This window comes from Planococcus citri, chromosome 2 (assembly GCF_950023065.1).
Source record: "Planococcus citri chromosome 2, ihPlaCitr1.1, whole genome shotgun sequence".
Classification (NCBI taxonomy): Eukaryota; Metazoa; Arthropoda; class Insecta; order Hemiptera; family Pseudococcidae; genus Planococcus; species Planococcus citri.
In genome coordinates this window covers 59261342-59277564 of record NC_088678.1, presented here as the reverse complement: position 1 = coordinate 59277564, position 16223 = coordinate 59261342, and the positions used below count along the sequence as shown (strand labels likewise).

At 32.7% G+C, this 16223-nt stretch overlaps 1 protein-coding gene across 1 annotated transcript in view; it reads right to left on the bottom strand.

Annotated features, from left to right (window-relative positions):
- LOC135836791 (TWiK family of potassium channels protein 7-like) overlaps nucleotides 1-16223 on the bottom strand; it is a 96009-nt gene that overhangs the window by 45416 nt on the left and 34370 nt on the right. The window contains exon 2 of the mRNA XM_065351832.1: nucleotides 6800-7029. Within this exon, the coding sequence (XP_065207904.1) occupies nucleotides 6800-6957 (158 nt within the window). The 5' untranslated portion in view covers nucleotides 6958-7029. The remainder of the gene's footprint in view (nucleotides 1-6799; nucleotides 7030-16223) is intronic.

The following is a 16223-nucleotide window of genomic DNA, read 5'->3' as shown; positions in this document are numbered from 1 at the left end:
TCAAAAAATTGATCAATTCGTTCAGGAATGATTCATCAAAAATTGAGGGTTGTATTAGTACTTTGTATGAATCGTGCAGGCCTAGTGAGATTTCAAATTTGATCAAAATTTTTTCAGCCGTTTTCATACGAACATAAAAATAATTTCGGAATCATTTCTTGAAAAAAAGAAGAAAATAGGCTCGAGGGAGTGAACTGAAGTCTCCAACAAAGGCAATAGAGACAATGATTTCCCTCTTCAAATTTACAAGTTTTTCAAAGTTTCGCAGATCAACCGATTTTTTAAAAGTCAATTATTTTTTTTTTGGCTTTGTAAGCGTAGGCACACGAGTAAGAGTACATATAATCCTAATCTATCGCACGATGGTATCCGTTTAATTACATGAGACGAAACAACAAAGCCAAGGCAAAGCTTTTTGCCAACCATTTCATTAACTAGAAGAACACATATGCGCGTACAAGTAGAGGAATTTTTTTCGGGAACGCGAAACCCAGCATCGTGTGTGGTGGGGAAAGCTCCCCATAACAACATTGTCGTTCGCAATAAGAGTAATACGTTTACGTATAGTACCACGTTTTAGAACATCCAGAGCTTACGCGTGTACGAGTATAAAAGGCAGGGAGTTGAAATAGGCGTTCGCGAATCATCTATAAACTATATATTATAATTTAATCCGCGACGCCTCCTCAAACGTAGCATGAATTTGATTTTGACAGGGGAACATTATTAGAGGCGCAATCGTGTCACGTAACCCAATTAATACTGCGAAAACATAACACCCATTAACAATGTTAATATTAACCTAAATTATCGGATTAAAGTTTGCAAATAAAGTTTAAGCATCACTGGTACTGGTAAATTTGCATCCCTGGTGTAATTAACGTCTGGAATTATCGACGATCCTTTTCTAAACATGTTTTACGTTTGTTATTTTATCGGCTAAGCTTAATTATAGACTATGTTACACTAGAGACTCTTTTAATCAAGTTTTATACGCGAATACAGGTCCAAAGTTTTCAATAAGTGCTTAGTTCTTAATGACGTATTACTTCTCTCTGCTGGCAAGATATAAATTAAGTACCTACTACGGTTTGCATTGCGACATCTAACTCACGTGAGCTCTTTCTCATCCGTGAAGAGAGGATCTTTTTGCGTATAACCGCGAGATATGGAAATTTAATAAAATGAAGTCATTTTAATTTCAATTATTTACCGGGAGCTTTTGCTCTGTTTGCTGACTGTGGCTGTATATCTACCAACCTACCTAATACATGTAGATGTATAATACGAATAGCAATGATGCTGTATGGCTTTTACTAGTGAAAAACAAAAGACAAGGATTAATGAGGTTATATACAACGTTATCATTGTATACTGTGAGCTCATACGTAGTATGATCGTGTTCGAAAGAGAGTAAAAACTTTGGTGAAAAATATTTCAGCTGTATTTAACTTTTTTTTTTATCTATAAAAGCATTATAGGGTATTAGATTTTTTCGCAACAAAGTACAGCTACATGTATGTACGAGTTTATGCAGCATCGCTTTAAGCTATCTTTTTAATATGACGTGTAACCCATTAGAGACGTATACGTATATATGGTCGGCTATCATTAGCCAGATCTCTGAAAAGCGTAATTATATTTTCAGCGCTCTTCATTATTCACGAGCATGCGATAAGTAAATTTCGTAATTAATAATGTTATTACAGGGCGGCGAAACTTTTCGATATGGTAAAGTTTCATCTGTGAAAAAATCATTGTTTCTAGAACGTTGCACTTTTCTCCACACGACCGATGACCTTCCCCGCACCGCATCTGGTACATCGTCGATCAAATCCATCAGATTAGCTGCGAAGTACGAGTCGTGCCATCGCGTCGCCTCGTATACAGATGAAGAACACCCTCATCGTGAAAGTTTTTATCGTTTAGAATTCATCGAACATGACTACGAGTATACTATAAGTTTACTCTTGCATTCGCGCCAAAAGTGTTTTTAAAACGGATGCAAATCACAATCGATGTTATTGTGCTCAGCTATTTAAGAGGACGACTATATGAGAGGGGAGTCTCTCGAATATGGAGCCGGATGTGAGAGAGAATAGAGTAGAACTGAAGCGCGTGAGAAAAGATGGCGATTTGTGAAGAAATGATCACGAATACGACGAAGCTGCTGTATGAAAAATGAGAGAGAATGTTAATTTTTTTTTGAACGAAGGACAAGTTTTGATGATGGGATGATGTTTTTTTTTTAGAATTTTTTTGTTTGTATGAGAAAGAAAAAGGAAATTTGAATATGTTTATAATTGTATATATATTTAATATTTATATTTTTCTACATCATGAAGTGAAATGGATTTTTTCAACTTAGCCACTACAATATGTATAATACCTACCGGGTGTTCCAAAATTAAAAACATCAACCTTGCAAACCAAATCTAAGAACCCCGTATTACAGGTGTAATAATCTAATAAATGTGCCCATGAAATAAACATACACTTCAATAATACTCCAATTTCAACCCTTCCCTCTGTTAAATACTTAGGTATCATCTTTGACAACAACCTCTCCTGGTCCTCTCATATGAGTCAGTCATTTCAAAAACCCCATAAATCACAATTTAAGGGGTTTTTATGTTTTTCACTGATTCTGATGGTGCGTTGCGCGCTCTATCTGATAACGTTGGAAGGTAGCTCAATAGTGCATATTTCAGCGTTTGTCATTTCGAAAACCCCATAACTCCTGCAGTTATGGGGTTTTTGAAATAATTTTTTTATAAGACAAACAAAGAACATTAATTTCATAAACGTCAATGCAATTCAATTTTTGAATTTATGCCGTAAAATGGATAAAAGTTTTGTTGCTTCTTTATCACATTAATTTAATTAAATCGTAGATTGCAGGTATAACCTCAATGAAAATCTGTATACAATCATTTTGGGTATTGAAGTTATGTGATTTTGTAGGATTTTGTAGGATTTTGCGTCACTTTACAGAGTTGAAAAAAAAGTCATTTCGAAAACCCCATAATTCCACATATTTCACAATGGAATTGCTCGCAGCCTACAAAACTTCAAGTTCTGGTAAAGGAACAGAAATATTTGTAACCATAAGACCTATCAATTACTGCACAAGTTTACTGTTATACCATAAAAATAAAGCGCCCCAAACAGTTTTTTTTCATTTCCTGAAAAATTTAAAAAAGTTCAGAATAGGGTTTTCAAAATGACTCACTCATATAGAAGAAATCAGATCCAAATGCTTCAAAAAAATGAATCTGCTCAAGAAACTTTCACACACTTCTTATGGTTCTGATCATCATACCTTACTCAAACTATACCGCACACTCATCAGACCAGTTTTAGATTATGGATGTTCTGTCTATACTTATGCCCCTGATAGTCGCCTCTGCAGGCTAAACACTATTCAAAATACAGCTGTCTGAATCTCCACTAGAGCCTTTAGAACTACCCTCACTGTAAGCCTTCTTAATGATGCTTCTGAATGTCCACTTGACATACGTAGACAATATATTTCCACATTAACATACTTGAGCATAAAATCAAACCCTGACTTCAACTTAAAGTTGGAATATATAATTCCTATACATTCACTATCTGTAAAATTCCAATCTTTTCTCCAACAAATTGAAGAAAATATCATTAAAATACACCACTTGTTAGTAAACCCTATCCCACCTTGGAAATCTTTTAACCCTATTATCGACCTGTCCTTGACAGAATTTAACAAAGATCACACCAACTCCATCATACTTAAAAGACATTTTCTACTCCTTCTTGACAAGTATGAAGAATTCAGTCATATATATACTGATGGTTCAAAAACTCAACAATTCACTAGATAGTATATGTGCAATCATTCATGGTGATGTATCTATCCCCATTGCTCTCCCCTCCCTTTGCACTATCCTTACTGCTGAACTATATGCAATTAAATCTGCAATTTCATATTCCCTTGATTTTTCTTTAAATGAGGCCACTAGAATCAAATGTCTACTTCTCCACTTTTTTTCAAAAATGAGTTAAGCATGGTTTGGTATACTACAACATGTGCCGCATCCGATGAAAATGTCAAAATTTCAATTTTGTGTAAGGAAGTATGGTTAAACAGCGTGTAAAGTTAGGGGTTAGAATCAAAAGTGAACTTTTTTAATGGAGAAGTCAAGTTTAGAAACGAACCTGGTGGAAATTGAATGAAGGACTAGTGTTATGCCTTGAAATTAGGCTTGAAATTGAATAAATTCATCAAGTGAGGACCCTTCCCCCAAAAACACCTTTCATTTTTATTAACAAAAATTAATTTTTTTTACTTTGAAAAAAAAAAGGAAAATTATTTCAATTTCCAAATGAATGGTCAAAAATGCAATATTATTTTAATTTCTCAAACTTTCCAAGCTTTCTTCAACTTTTAGCACCATATTACTAGAACAATTTTTGATTAAGTGCCCTAAAACGATGTAAAAAGTGTACGGTTGGAGACAAAACTTAACTTCTCCTAACTTCAAACTGCCCAGGAACTCTTACGGCAACGCGTAGGGTAAAACAAACATGTGGGTCACTATCGTCATGTTGGTACAAAAATATTAGACATATTACCTCGGTATTTTATGTTACGATAAATGCTAGGGAGGTTTTTTGCGTTTTTCTCAAAAAGTTCGAAAATGGAGAAGTAGAGATTTGATTCTAGTGGCCTCAAATAATGTCATAATTTTTACTGACTCTTTATCTGCTCTTTCATCAATAAAAAACTATAGGTCAAAATATTCACATCCTATATCACTTGAGATCATTGAACTCCTTCAACTCTTCCAAAATAACACACCCATACTATGTAGGATACCTTCACACTCCCAGATTCAAAGAAATGAGCTAGCAGACAAAATAGCTAAACAGGCATACCAATCCCTCTATCTGATTTGAAACTCCATTCCAAAACACTAATGCATGAAGTATTTCAATCTTCATGGTCTCAGGTTCCAAGTTCAAATAAACTCAAAAGCATCAAAAACACCACATCTTTATGGAAAACTTCTGAGCAACATCAACGTAAATCTGAGGTTCTTCTCACTCGACTCAGGACTGGCCACTCCCTTCTCACTCACCAATTCATATTCCTTGAACAGCCTCCTCCATTATGCCCAGAATGCAACAACATCCCCCTAAACATTGCTCATTTACTAATAGACTGTCCTTCCTACCAGAATGAACGCTCCAGACACCTAATGTAAGTTCTAACCAACTACAGGTCCTCCTCTCTGACAACCCTTCTCACACAGACAAAGTTATTCTAATCTCAACAAAATTAGATAAAAAAATTTAAAATTGTATGTACATACTTATCTTTATTTTCTGTATAACCTAATTTTAAGCTTTTCACTCGTAAATACGAGCCTCTAGCCGATAAGTTGCTGTATATATGGCTCATTAAATAAAATAAATAAATCTTGTAACTATAAACACCCCCCCCCCCAAAAAAATAACAAAATTGAAGAGTCTCGAGCAATTTGCCTGATAATACAGAAAACCAAACTGCATAAAAGGTGTAATAAATTGGTTTCAGAGTTTGTAAGAGGGAAGGTGCAAAAGGATACATTTGGATCGGCCTTGACTCTTTCCAACGGCGAAGGTCAAATTTTGGGGATCCTGACTTGAAAATTCCCTCAATGCTCGTTTACTCAATTTATATTTTGGTTCTCTCCGTAAGGTTGTGTTTGTATTTTTTTTATTTCCGATTTTTGTTTTATTCAATGAGAAATTATGTTTGAAATTATTACCTACTAAATGGAAAATTTAAATTTCTCTCAAGTTCTCCAAATTTCTCATCGTCGGAAAGATTCTTCAGACTATGTGAATCATGATTAATTAGTAAGGTGCCTATTCAATAATACATAGGTACATAATGTATTTGTCAGATTTTTAATTTTACAAAAAAACTTCAAAATTCTAGTTTAAGGTCTGAAAAATTCCAACCATTGCAATTTTCAAAAAATAAAAAAATAAAACAAGAAAAGAATGAAATTTCGGTACCTAAATTTGTAGCTCGCAAGATTCTTATGTAGGCATTCCATTGATTTGAGAACTGCCAATTTGAGAATTTCTGTTTAAATTCGTGGATTTTTGGTGACCACTTATGATGACCGGCTTCAATTTAGAGGAAAGTTACATTGGAGAATTCAACTTCCCGAGTTCGTAATATTTTATAAATTTTCATAACCTTTTCTATCAGCAAACAAATTCATAATTCAATTCATCTTTCTCGTAGGCATTTTAATTACTTTTCAAGAATTTTGAAATTTATTTTAATAAATTTCATCGTCTCCTGAAAAAATTGACGTTATTTTTCGAGAACGATTCACTCTTCCCTTGTGATTAAATTTTTTTTATGTCTTTGACATGAATTTCATTTTGTACACGTCGTTTAATTTTTTTTCTTCAAAAGACGTGTCCTTCTACACGGCGATTAACCTCGAGATACCATCGCAACAAAAATTTAAATAAAATTACTCGACCTTAATTTTTTTCAGTTTCATTGAATTACTCGTATTCGCAAAAATTCTAGTTTAAGAACCACTGCGTTCGTTCATATATAAAAAACAACCGCTTAATCTTTACTTTAAACAGCATCTCGTCCGAGTAATATATTAAAAAAAAAAAAAAAAAAATGGAAAAATGAAAATCTAAAAATGAAACATTTATCCAAACGTCAAACAAATGGAAAAATATTTTAATAAAAATTCTACCTACTCGACGAACAACGACAACAATATGGGATAATAGTTACCTGCAAAAAACTCGGCAATTACAACAGCTCGTCTTTTTCTCGGCATTGTTTTTTGTCATATCACATCCAGGACATATGAATATCACCCTTTCATTGTTATCGTTTTCAACCGCGTTAATATCTTTTATTCTATCTTGAATTTTTTTAGATTCATCCATTCCATAATTTTTACTCTAATTTCGAGTCAATCGTCCATCGTGTATTACTTTTTTTGTTGCTCCTTGGCGGACCTGTGAAAGAAAAAACATAATACACTCGTTATAAATAACATCCAAGCAAAGTTAGATTTTACAGACACACAAAATACATACATACGAGGTAGTAGGGAAAAAAGGCTCATAATTTACTGACCGCAAAGTGCGAGCGACAAATCTACATGAAAATAGCCGTTCGCTCGTTATTGTTTAGCGTAGCGGAAAATCTTAACTAAAAGGAAATCTCGCCGGTAGAAATAGCACTTTGGCCTTTGAAAAATTTCCAATTTTCTATGCGGGTAATTTTTGAGCGTAATGAGGAAAAAAACGCAAGCGTATTTAAACTCAGCCCTTATTAGGAGATTTTTTATTTTTTATTTCTTCAAAGCTATACGCCGGAGCTGGTTCATACTCTACTGTACGGTGTATTCTTTGAAAATATTTATAATTTCGTTTTAATTATTACTTGAAAACGTGCTTTAAATTTAATGTAACAAAAGCTCTGGCGACGAAAAATTGCATAGATTCGTATTCTCTCCTTTTCTGTGTTTTAAATCCACGTATAGTTGATCACAAGCGATAAGAAAACATTGTACGAATTCGTGAAAAAAAAGAGGGTAATTCAGGGTAGGTATAGAAAGAACAATATAAAATAAAAGGTCTACCTATACCGTCATCAAGTGTTGCAGTAGGTGACGATATTATGGTCGAATTTTCTTTTGGGAACGTTGACGATTTGAAAAAATTCCAAGTACGCTACCTACCTAGTACCTACCTACCTTGGGCTGAATGGACGAAGAAAAATCAAAAGAGCATCATCTTGAAATACTTGGTCAGCTGGATTGAATTTTAGAGGCTACGTTTTATATTTTTAGACTAGAGCTATTTTTTAAAGAATTCAAATGTGGTCCATTTTAGACAAGAAAAATCAAAAGATTTATTTTACTATCTAAATTCGACCTTTTAAATCAATTCGTTGTAGTTTGGAAGGCTCCTGCGAATTTTTAGATTTTACAATCATAAAATTTGAATAATTCTCCTGATGATCAAAAAATTTTAAAAATACAAAAATTCAAGAAATATTCCTTCAACAAAGTCAATAAAATTTCCTCAGAATCGTACGAAATGCATAGGTAAGTATTCTGATAACTGTGCTTGGAAAGTATTTTTGTTTAAACTTTTAAAAATGTCAGTGGTGGAAAAACTGACTTTTTACATCAAAATAAATTTTCGAAAACTTTTGCCCTCGCGAAAAACAGAACAATCTGAAATATTAGTTCAAACTGGATCATTCTGAGATGTCTCAAGACTTTTACAATTAGAATTTCAAGAAACCATTGATGAAATTTAGAATAAGTTAAGATCAGAAAAATCGAATAAATTAATGTTTTTCTATCTTTTCGAACTACCTATAAATTTTCCAATGCTTTTGTCCTCACTTCGCTCGGACCTATGATTGAATTTTGAGAAATGTTGAGATCAGAAAAACCAAATTCTTTCATTGACGTTGTTCTACTTTTCAAATCACAAATTTTCGAAAACATTTGCCCTCGCGAAAAACAGAAAAATCTGAAATATTAGTTCAAACTGGATCATTCTGAGATGTCTCAAGACTTTTTAAATTGTTTATTAATTTTTTCTACGTTAGTTTAACAAACTTTAATCATAGGTATTTTATGCATTTTTTTTGTAAACTTTGTTCAATTTTCTTAAAATTTCATCAATTTTTGATACATACGTCTTAGTAACTTTTATACGAAATTTACAATTATTTAATTCTATTATTTTTTTGAAATCTTGGGCATTTTGTAATATTTTGTTTCAATTTCGAGTTATTTCACCATTTTTTTCGTCATTTTTTTTTAGTGATTTTCAATTGTTTTTATGTCATTTTAACAAGTTTTAATGATATTTTATGCAACTTTCATTTTATCAATTTTTTTTGAAATTTTTCAGTAATTTGTGCCCAAAATTTACAGTTTATGATATTTTATGTAACTTTAGGAAAATTTCATAATTATTTGACCATTTCTTGAACATTGTATAATATGAATTTTGCAGTTTTTGGGAGCTTTCTGTAAACGTCGTTTGATTTTTTCAAATTTTTATCAATTTTTGATTCCTAATTTTCTGCAATTTTCATGCTTTTATTTGCAAACTTTGACCAATTTTTTTGAAAATTATGTTTGGATTAAAACAAAATTCACTTCTTCTTACCAACTTGGTAATTTTTATGTAAAATACGCACTTTTTTAAAAAAGGTACCATGCTTTATGCAAATGTGGCAACATTTCATTGATACGTTATTTCATCGTTTTTTGGAAATTATCAATTCATAATCAATGCAAATTTTGAAATATTTTACGAATTTGTTTTATTCAACTTATAACAAGTCATTCGATGATTCGTACTTTAATTTTTTTATGAAACATTCAATAAACTTTGTCCAATTTTCTTAAAATTTCATCAACATGCTTTTCAGCAATTTTGAACCAAAATTTAATTTTTTTCTTATTTTAATACTATCTATTTGATCATTGAAAATTTCAATTAAATGTTTGCAATTTTTGGGAATTTTGGTTGCAATTCCGAGATATTTTATCAATTTTTCAGGGTTTATCAAGCTTTTCTGTCATTTTAATAAGTTTTGATCAAATTTTGTGTAATTTTTTGCAAACTTTATACAATTTTTTTGGCTATTGATCAAATTATAATACTTTTTAGTAATTTTTATGCAAAATTTACAGCTCTTTATAATACTTTATGTTACTTTCGTAAAACTTCATTCTTTTTTAGGTAAGTAGATATGTATCTAATATGTATTTGATCATTTATTGGAAATTTAAAATAATCTATACAACTTTTGGATGACTTTGCTTAAACTTCAAAGTCCAAACTATTTTATCATTTCTTTAGCGATTTTCAAATTTTGTAAAATGTCTTTTCAACAAAATTTTAATGGCTAGTTTGCTTGTCTAATTTTACTAAAATGTTATCAATTTTTAGTAATTTTAAATTTTAAACAAATTTTCTCTATATTTTAGACGTTTTTGCGCATTTGAAAAAAATGTTGCTATGTTTTATCAATTTGAAGTTTTTTTTACATGCATTTTTTAAAATTTTGGCACTTGATGCGTCAGTTTCACAATATTTAAGTATAAATAATTTAGGAAATAGAAAATGACAAGTTAGCCCGATCCTGAAAAAATAAGAATTTTGAGGATACGGTACTTAGATTCGTGATTTTGAATGAAAATCAAAAATTTTCTTGGGAAAATCGAATTTACCTACTTGGTGAGCAAAACTAGGTCATTAGATGGGCAATGCGTTTATATGTACATATTACATATGTATGTTAAAAAAATGGCCTAATCTGAATCAATAAAATCATTTCCAGGGCCACTATATCTGTAAAAGTAGGTACCTAATCATTTTCAACTATAGCTGAGGTCATTTTTAAATTATATCCTTACCTATCCTTAGAAGAACGTCCATTTATTGATACTGATTTGAATGATAGTAATTCAAGCACTTCTTATCGGTTTTGAAATTACTTGTGTAGGTACCTCCCTACATGAATTTTATTAATTTTTCATTCATTCATTGTTTTCGATTAGACAATAAGCTATTCTTTATTTACTTTTCATTTTCACCCCTACTTTATCGAATCATAATAGCCATTATTAACGTTGGAGAAATCCACCTAAAAAAAAAGGAACGCTTGTACGGGCTCCAGGAAAAGTTTGAAATAAAAATACACTGCTTGGAAAAAAAAATCCTTAGTTATTTTCCTTTAGACGATGCCAACTCCGAGTTAATTTATCACAAAAAAGTATTTTTTTTCAGACTGTTGGTAAAAATTCACGACCATTTAGTTCTTTTCTCGCGGACGCCGAGTTGGAATTTGGTTACCTTTGCGTATAGAGAACTCTGATAAGCGCGACCTTTTTGGAACGAACGCAAGGCGTAATTAATCAAAGGACCGCGGTGAAAATCGCCGCACGTATTTGATTCAAAAAAATACCCGTTTGCGTGTTCAAAGCACCATGTAAACTAAACGAATCGCCGACAAAACCATAATATCAACTTTGGAGACCCGAGCACCTCATCAACTTTATTATCCGCCGTATAAAACGTCAAAGAACTCGAATTACGAAATTCAAATAAACTTCCCTACGGTTATAGAATTGCTTTTTGAAAATATGGTAAATTTTACACCTTAAAATGTAACACGGCGGAAGTGCTTTTTTTCTTCTTCTTCAATGTTATTCAAGTGTATACCTAAGCTACGTTCGTATTTCGTTATTTTTATTGTCGATGCAGCCGTCTTAAAAATTACGTTATTTTAATAGGACGTTGTTGGGACTACACGATGGAAAAAAAATTACATTATAAAGTTCTTTCAAGGTGGCAATGGCAATGGCGTTGTTAGTATAAATGAAATCTTCGGACCAGAAAATCTTTCTCTTTTCGCCTTTTTACCGGCGTCAAATTTACACAAAAAAAAGACCTTCTTTGTACACTACAGAACCTCTTTATAAATTTTTTTCCATTGCATACGTCTTCTGTGAACCTCGCTTCAACGAACACGTCGTTGTCGCGTCGTCTTGGCGGCGCTAATTCGCGAAAATCACGCCTTCAAGATGCCATCGTCGTCGTTTTAATTAACGTCGTCATCGTCACGTAACGCGCGTGAATTACGACTATGCACGTACAATCTTTACACTACTAATCATCCATCGTTTTCTTCGCTCTTCTATCTTGCATCTGCTCAGATTTCAAATAAGAAAGTTTGAAATTAAAGAAAACGATTTTATTGAAATACTGTACGCTTGTTCTCTATGTTCCTTTTGCATTTCCTAAACACCTAGGGAATTTTTCCCTCGACGGAACTGGTAAATTTAAACCGAGTACCATTTTGCGAAAAAGTTTAAGCTGATTTTTACTTTTATCGGAGACAATTGGAACTGCAACGTCTGAGTATATTTTAACAACGACGACGCCAACTATACCCTCGCGCTTTACCTATAGTAAAATACGACGAATCTCAGTTTCGAAACAGTTATTCGAACTCGGTAGAAATGGAAAAAAACTATTACCAAGTTCTCTCTCTCTTCCAAAAGTATCGAAATGTGTGGCAACAACATGACGAATTGACTTAGTTTCACCGATATCTATTTGCTTTTTTCCACAAAGTATCAACTTCGAAATGGGTTCAAAAGAAACAACCAATTCGATGGGTATTGGGTATCTGTAATTCTGTATCAATACGATGCGGCGGTGTGCAATTTGGTCACTGCTAGAGAAATAAGCTACATTATTGTTGGTATTTTACCCCAAATGTTAGCGTCATTTTATCCTTAATGATCCCCCTGCTGTTCCAGACCATTCAGTTGATGACCCTTTTCGACCAATGTCTGTTGCTCTTTTTTGGCAAACCGAGTTTTTTTCTGGCACGTTTGGTGGGCGCGTAATAAGTTGTGGATGCTGCGAGGCTTACTGAAGGTTGTCAAATGTTAGAGAAATAAAATATGAGAATTTTTTGATGAAAATTGAGATTTTGGAACAGGGAGTACTGGTAATACTTATACTTGTAGTATCTAAGGATTTTAATGAAATTACGGAAAGATAATATAAAAAAGCTAAAGTACCTACCTATTATGGCTCTGATTTACCTATTTTGACTTTTTGACTGAGTTTCGCATATTTTCATAATTCTAAATTTTAGACACTCTCGAGATTTTTCTTCTTTCAGTTAAATTTAATGGTAAGAAAATCTAAAAAAAAAATATGTACCTATCTATCACCAAGTTTCAATAAAATTAGTAGATTTGATCTCTTTTTAGGGCACTTTCATTTTAAAACAAAAACCAGGAAACGATTTTGGGTAGGTAAATTATTCTGAGACGTTTTCATGACGGAAAACTAAATTTGAAAGAAATTTCAAAAAATCGTTACAGTGGATTAATTTATAATTTTTTCAAATTTTGAAGAAACACTGTGAAAAGTTGTGGTAAAAAAATCAATGTTCATTCCCCCTCTCCCAGAAAAAATGTGAAGTTCTAACATCTTAAATTAGTTAACCACATAGGTACCTATTTATAAAAAGTCAAAAAAAAATATTGTGAAAATCTTTTTTTTTAAAAAATAATTTTCACTTTTTTTGGCAATTTTTGAAAACCCTTCTTTTGACCTTTTTCATTTTCAAACTACTAAATGAGCGATAAATTTTGAATCCCCCTCCCACCCTTTTTTTTGTTGGAATTTAGAAAGTTGACAACATGTGAGTCATTCAAAACAAACCGATCAAATTACACCAAAATACAAAATGTCAATAAAAAGTGCTGGGGAATGGAGGCGGAGGGGGTTCAAAATGTATCTCTTATCCAGTAGTACCCATGAAATTTTTACAAAAATTATATTTTCGCAATTTTGAGTTAAATTTAGAAATTTTTCTTTAAAAATATTTTTTTTTGCGAACGTTTTTTTAAAGAAAAGAACACACATCTACACAAAAATAAAAAAATTTCAGGCTCACAAATCAACCCTCAGCTTAAATAGATGAACAGGAGTACGAAAAATCAAAGACAACTCCTAGGAAAATGTTTCTATATACAGGAAAGAAGAGAAGTTTTCAAATGTGAGTTTCAATTTCCCATTTAAAAATTCAACTTCCTTAATTTTTTAAATAATTATGGAAATTTTTTCTTCCTTTCCCCATACAGAACGAATCGGAATCACTGTGTGAGAGAATAAAATTACGTTTATACAAGATGTGTACAAGGAAATGAGGATTAGCCGGTTGATATGTACTTAATAATTTGCTAGGAAAAAAGTTTTCGATCCAAAATGGCTCCAAATTAATCCGGATTTATTTAGAAAATGCCCATGTATCTAATTGAATCAAAATAGGGTAAAGTGCTCTAATTTGAGACCCTTTTTGTAGAACTAGAATTTCACCGGACCTTATGAGCCTTTTTGAATGCTGATTGCAATAAAACATCCTCAAAACTCTAACGTACAACCTCCCTTGTGTTAAAATTTGTTTTAGTAAAATTTGAATGCAATTTTTTTTCAACCAAAAAATTTAAATTTGGACCTAGAAAAAAGTAGCACTATAATGAGACCCTAAGATTTTTTTAGATAGAAAAAAAGTGAAATACGATTGGCAAAAAACCGATAATATGTAAACTCCTGTGGTAAAGAACAATTTTTTCCCTCGAAACACAAATTTTTGGAAGCTTTTTTGCCCCAAAAATTTCTGGAAAAAGTTATTCAAATTCTAAAATTCCAATGCCCTCCCAAAAAAGCTTCTCGTTTAAAAAACATTGTCTTGAACATGGTTTTTTTCCTCCTCAAAATACAAATTTTCAAGTTTTAGCCCTCGCATCGATCGAGCCTGTTTATTCTTTTTGAAATTTCAGCTTCCGAAAATTCGAAAAAAAAAGTTTTTAAAAATGGAAAAAGTGAGAATTTTTAAACTTAAGAAATGACATTTTTATCGTTTATTTCACTTTGAAAATTCGCCGTATTATTCCACAAAACCAGTAATTCCTCCCTCCTCTTACCCCCTCCCCTACTCCCTCGAAAAAAAACAACTTGAGAACTTGTTTAGTCAACTGGACGCCAGATGAGAAGTTCGTGATACTTAGTTGAGAATATCAGGCTCTCTGTCCCCCTCCTCCTCCAATAAGGAAGCATTTGCTACGACTCCGAGTCACTTCCAAAATACGTTTCCAGAAGCTACTGAATTTGAAATAAGCCAGATTTAATGTGCGTCATTGTGGGTGTGGGAGAGGGGGCTCGTGCGTTGTTATAATTCATTGCAAGTATATGCGAGTGAACAATTTGCATCAACATATCAGTAATGTTCTCGTAATATGGTGACTCATAAACAATTAATTTCAAGATTTCCCACATACAATATAAATTTCAGCTATTCTAATAGGGGGCCAGCATGGTTTTTAAGGGAGGGGTCTAAAATCGTCATGAGAGTTTATTTTACTCAAAAGGGACTTTTTATAGTGATTATAGATTTTGAAATTTTGAAATTTTACAGTGGATTTGTGTTTTTTTTAATGTTTGAAAATTGAGGGGCCCATCGAAGCCCGAATTTTCCGAATTTTCTGAAAATGGAAAAAACAAAAAATAAGGAATTATTTTCACACCAGAGCTCACCACTTTGGAGGTTGGGGGCGGTAAATCCCAAATTTGAAAATAAGGACCATCCTAGGTACTTTACTTATGTAGATGTAGGTACCTACCATCTTTTATTCCTGAAAATTTCAGGGCATTAAGTCAATTTATTATTAAGTATTCAAGTTATCGAAGTATGTTATTAAAATTTAAATCAAAAACTTCTGTTCTCATTAACTGATACCATCTCCGTATTCCTTTTCCATCTCTTTCTTAGCAGGTTTCTTTTAAAAATAACAACAACACGACAGAAACTATTTATCATCTACAACTCTGATCACTTACACGAGCAATTTATACTGTCCTTGAATTATCCTTCCCATAACAACGTCTAGGTACCTATTACGAAGGAAACCTTGAAAACAGATTTTAAACGACGGGTACACTTGAACCTTTCAAAAATTTCCACCCTTCACCATGAACCATCCCGCTGGAAAAATATTACTCGTTCACGAACGACTCATCGGACTCGCGAAAGAAAACCTCAGAAATAAATCTTTACTCGGTGCGGGATAAAATGAAACCCTTTTTTGAAACCTGGTTGAGAAAATAGTATAAAAATCATTTGATAAATGTCCTTTATACACGCTTCGCATCGGTTGGAAAACCATTTCCGCCTCATTGATCATATCGAAACGTACCCGAAAAAAAAGTAGCTATACAGATGAGAGGAAAAGTAGCTGGTAAAATTTGAAATCCATATCGAATGAAAAATCACCCTTAACCCATCTTCACCTGGTACACCATAATATGTATAGTCCGAACTCGAAACGATAGTTATATTGGCGGGTGTGTTTGAAATATAGCGACGAATCTGTGCCACCATACGCTGCTGTATCGTCGTAATCGTAATCGTATCGTATATACCTAGTCGAGATAAACGGCAAACCCAAAAAGAGAGAAGCCCTTAATAACATCTTAAGTTATGCAATCACGTATACACGATTTGTGCTCGAGAGTTCGGTGCTGCGTGGCAGGCTCGCAGGTTACATTATTCTATTCGGAATGCCGAATGCGAGAATTATCAGCACGAG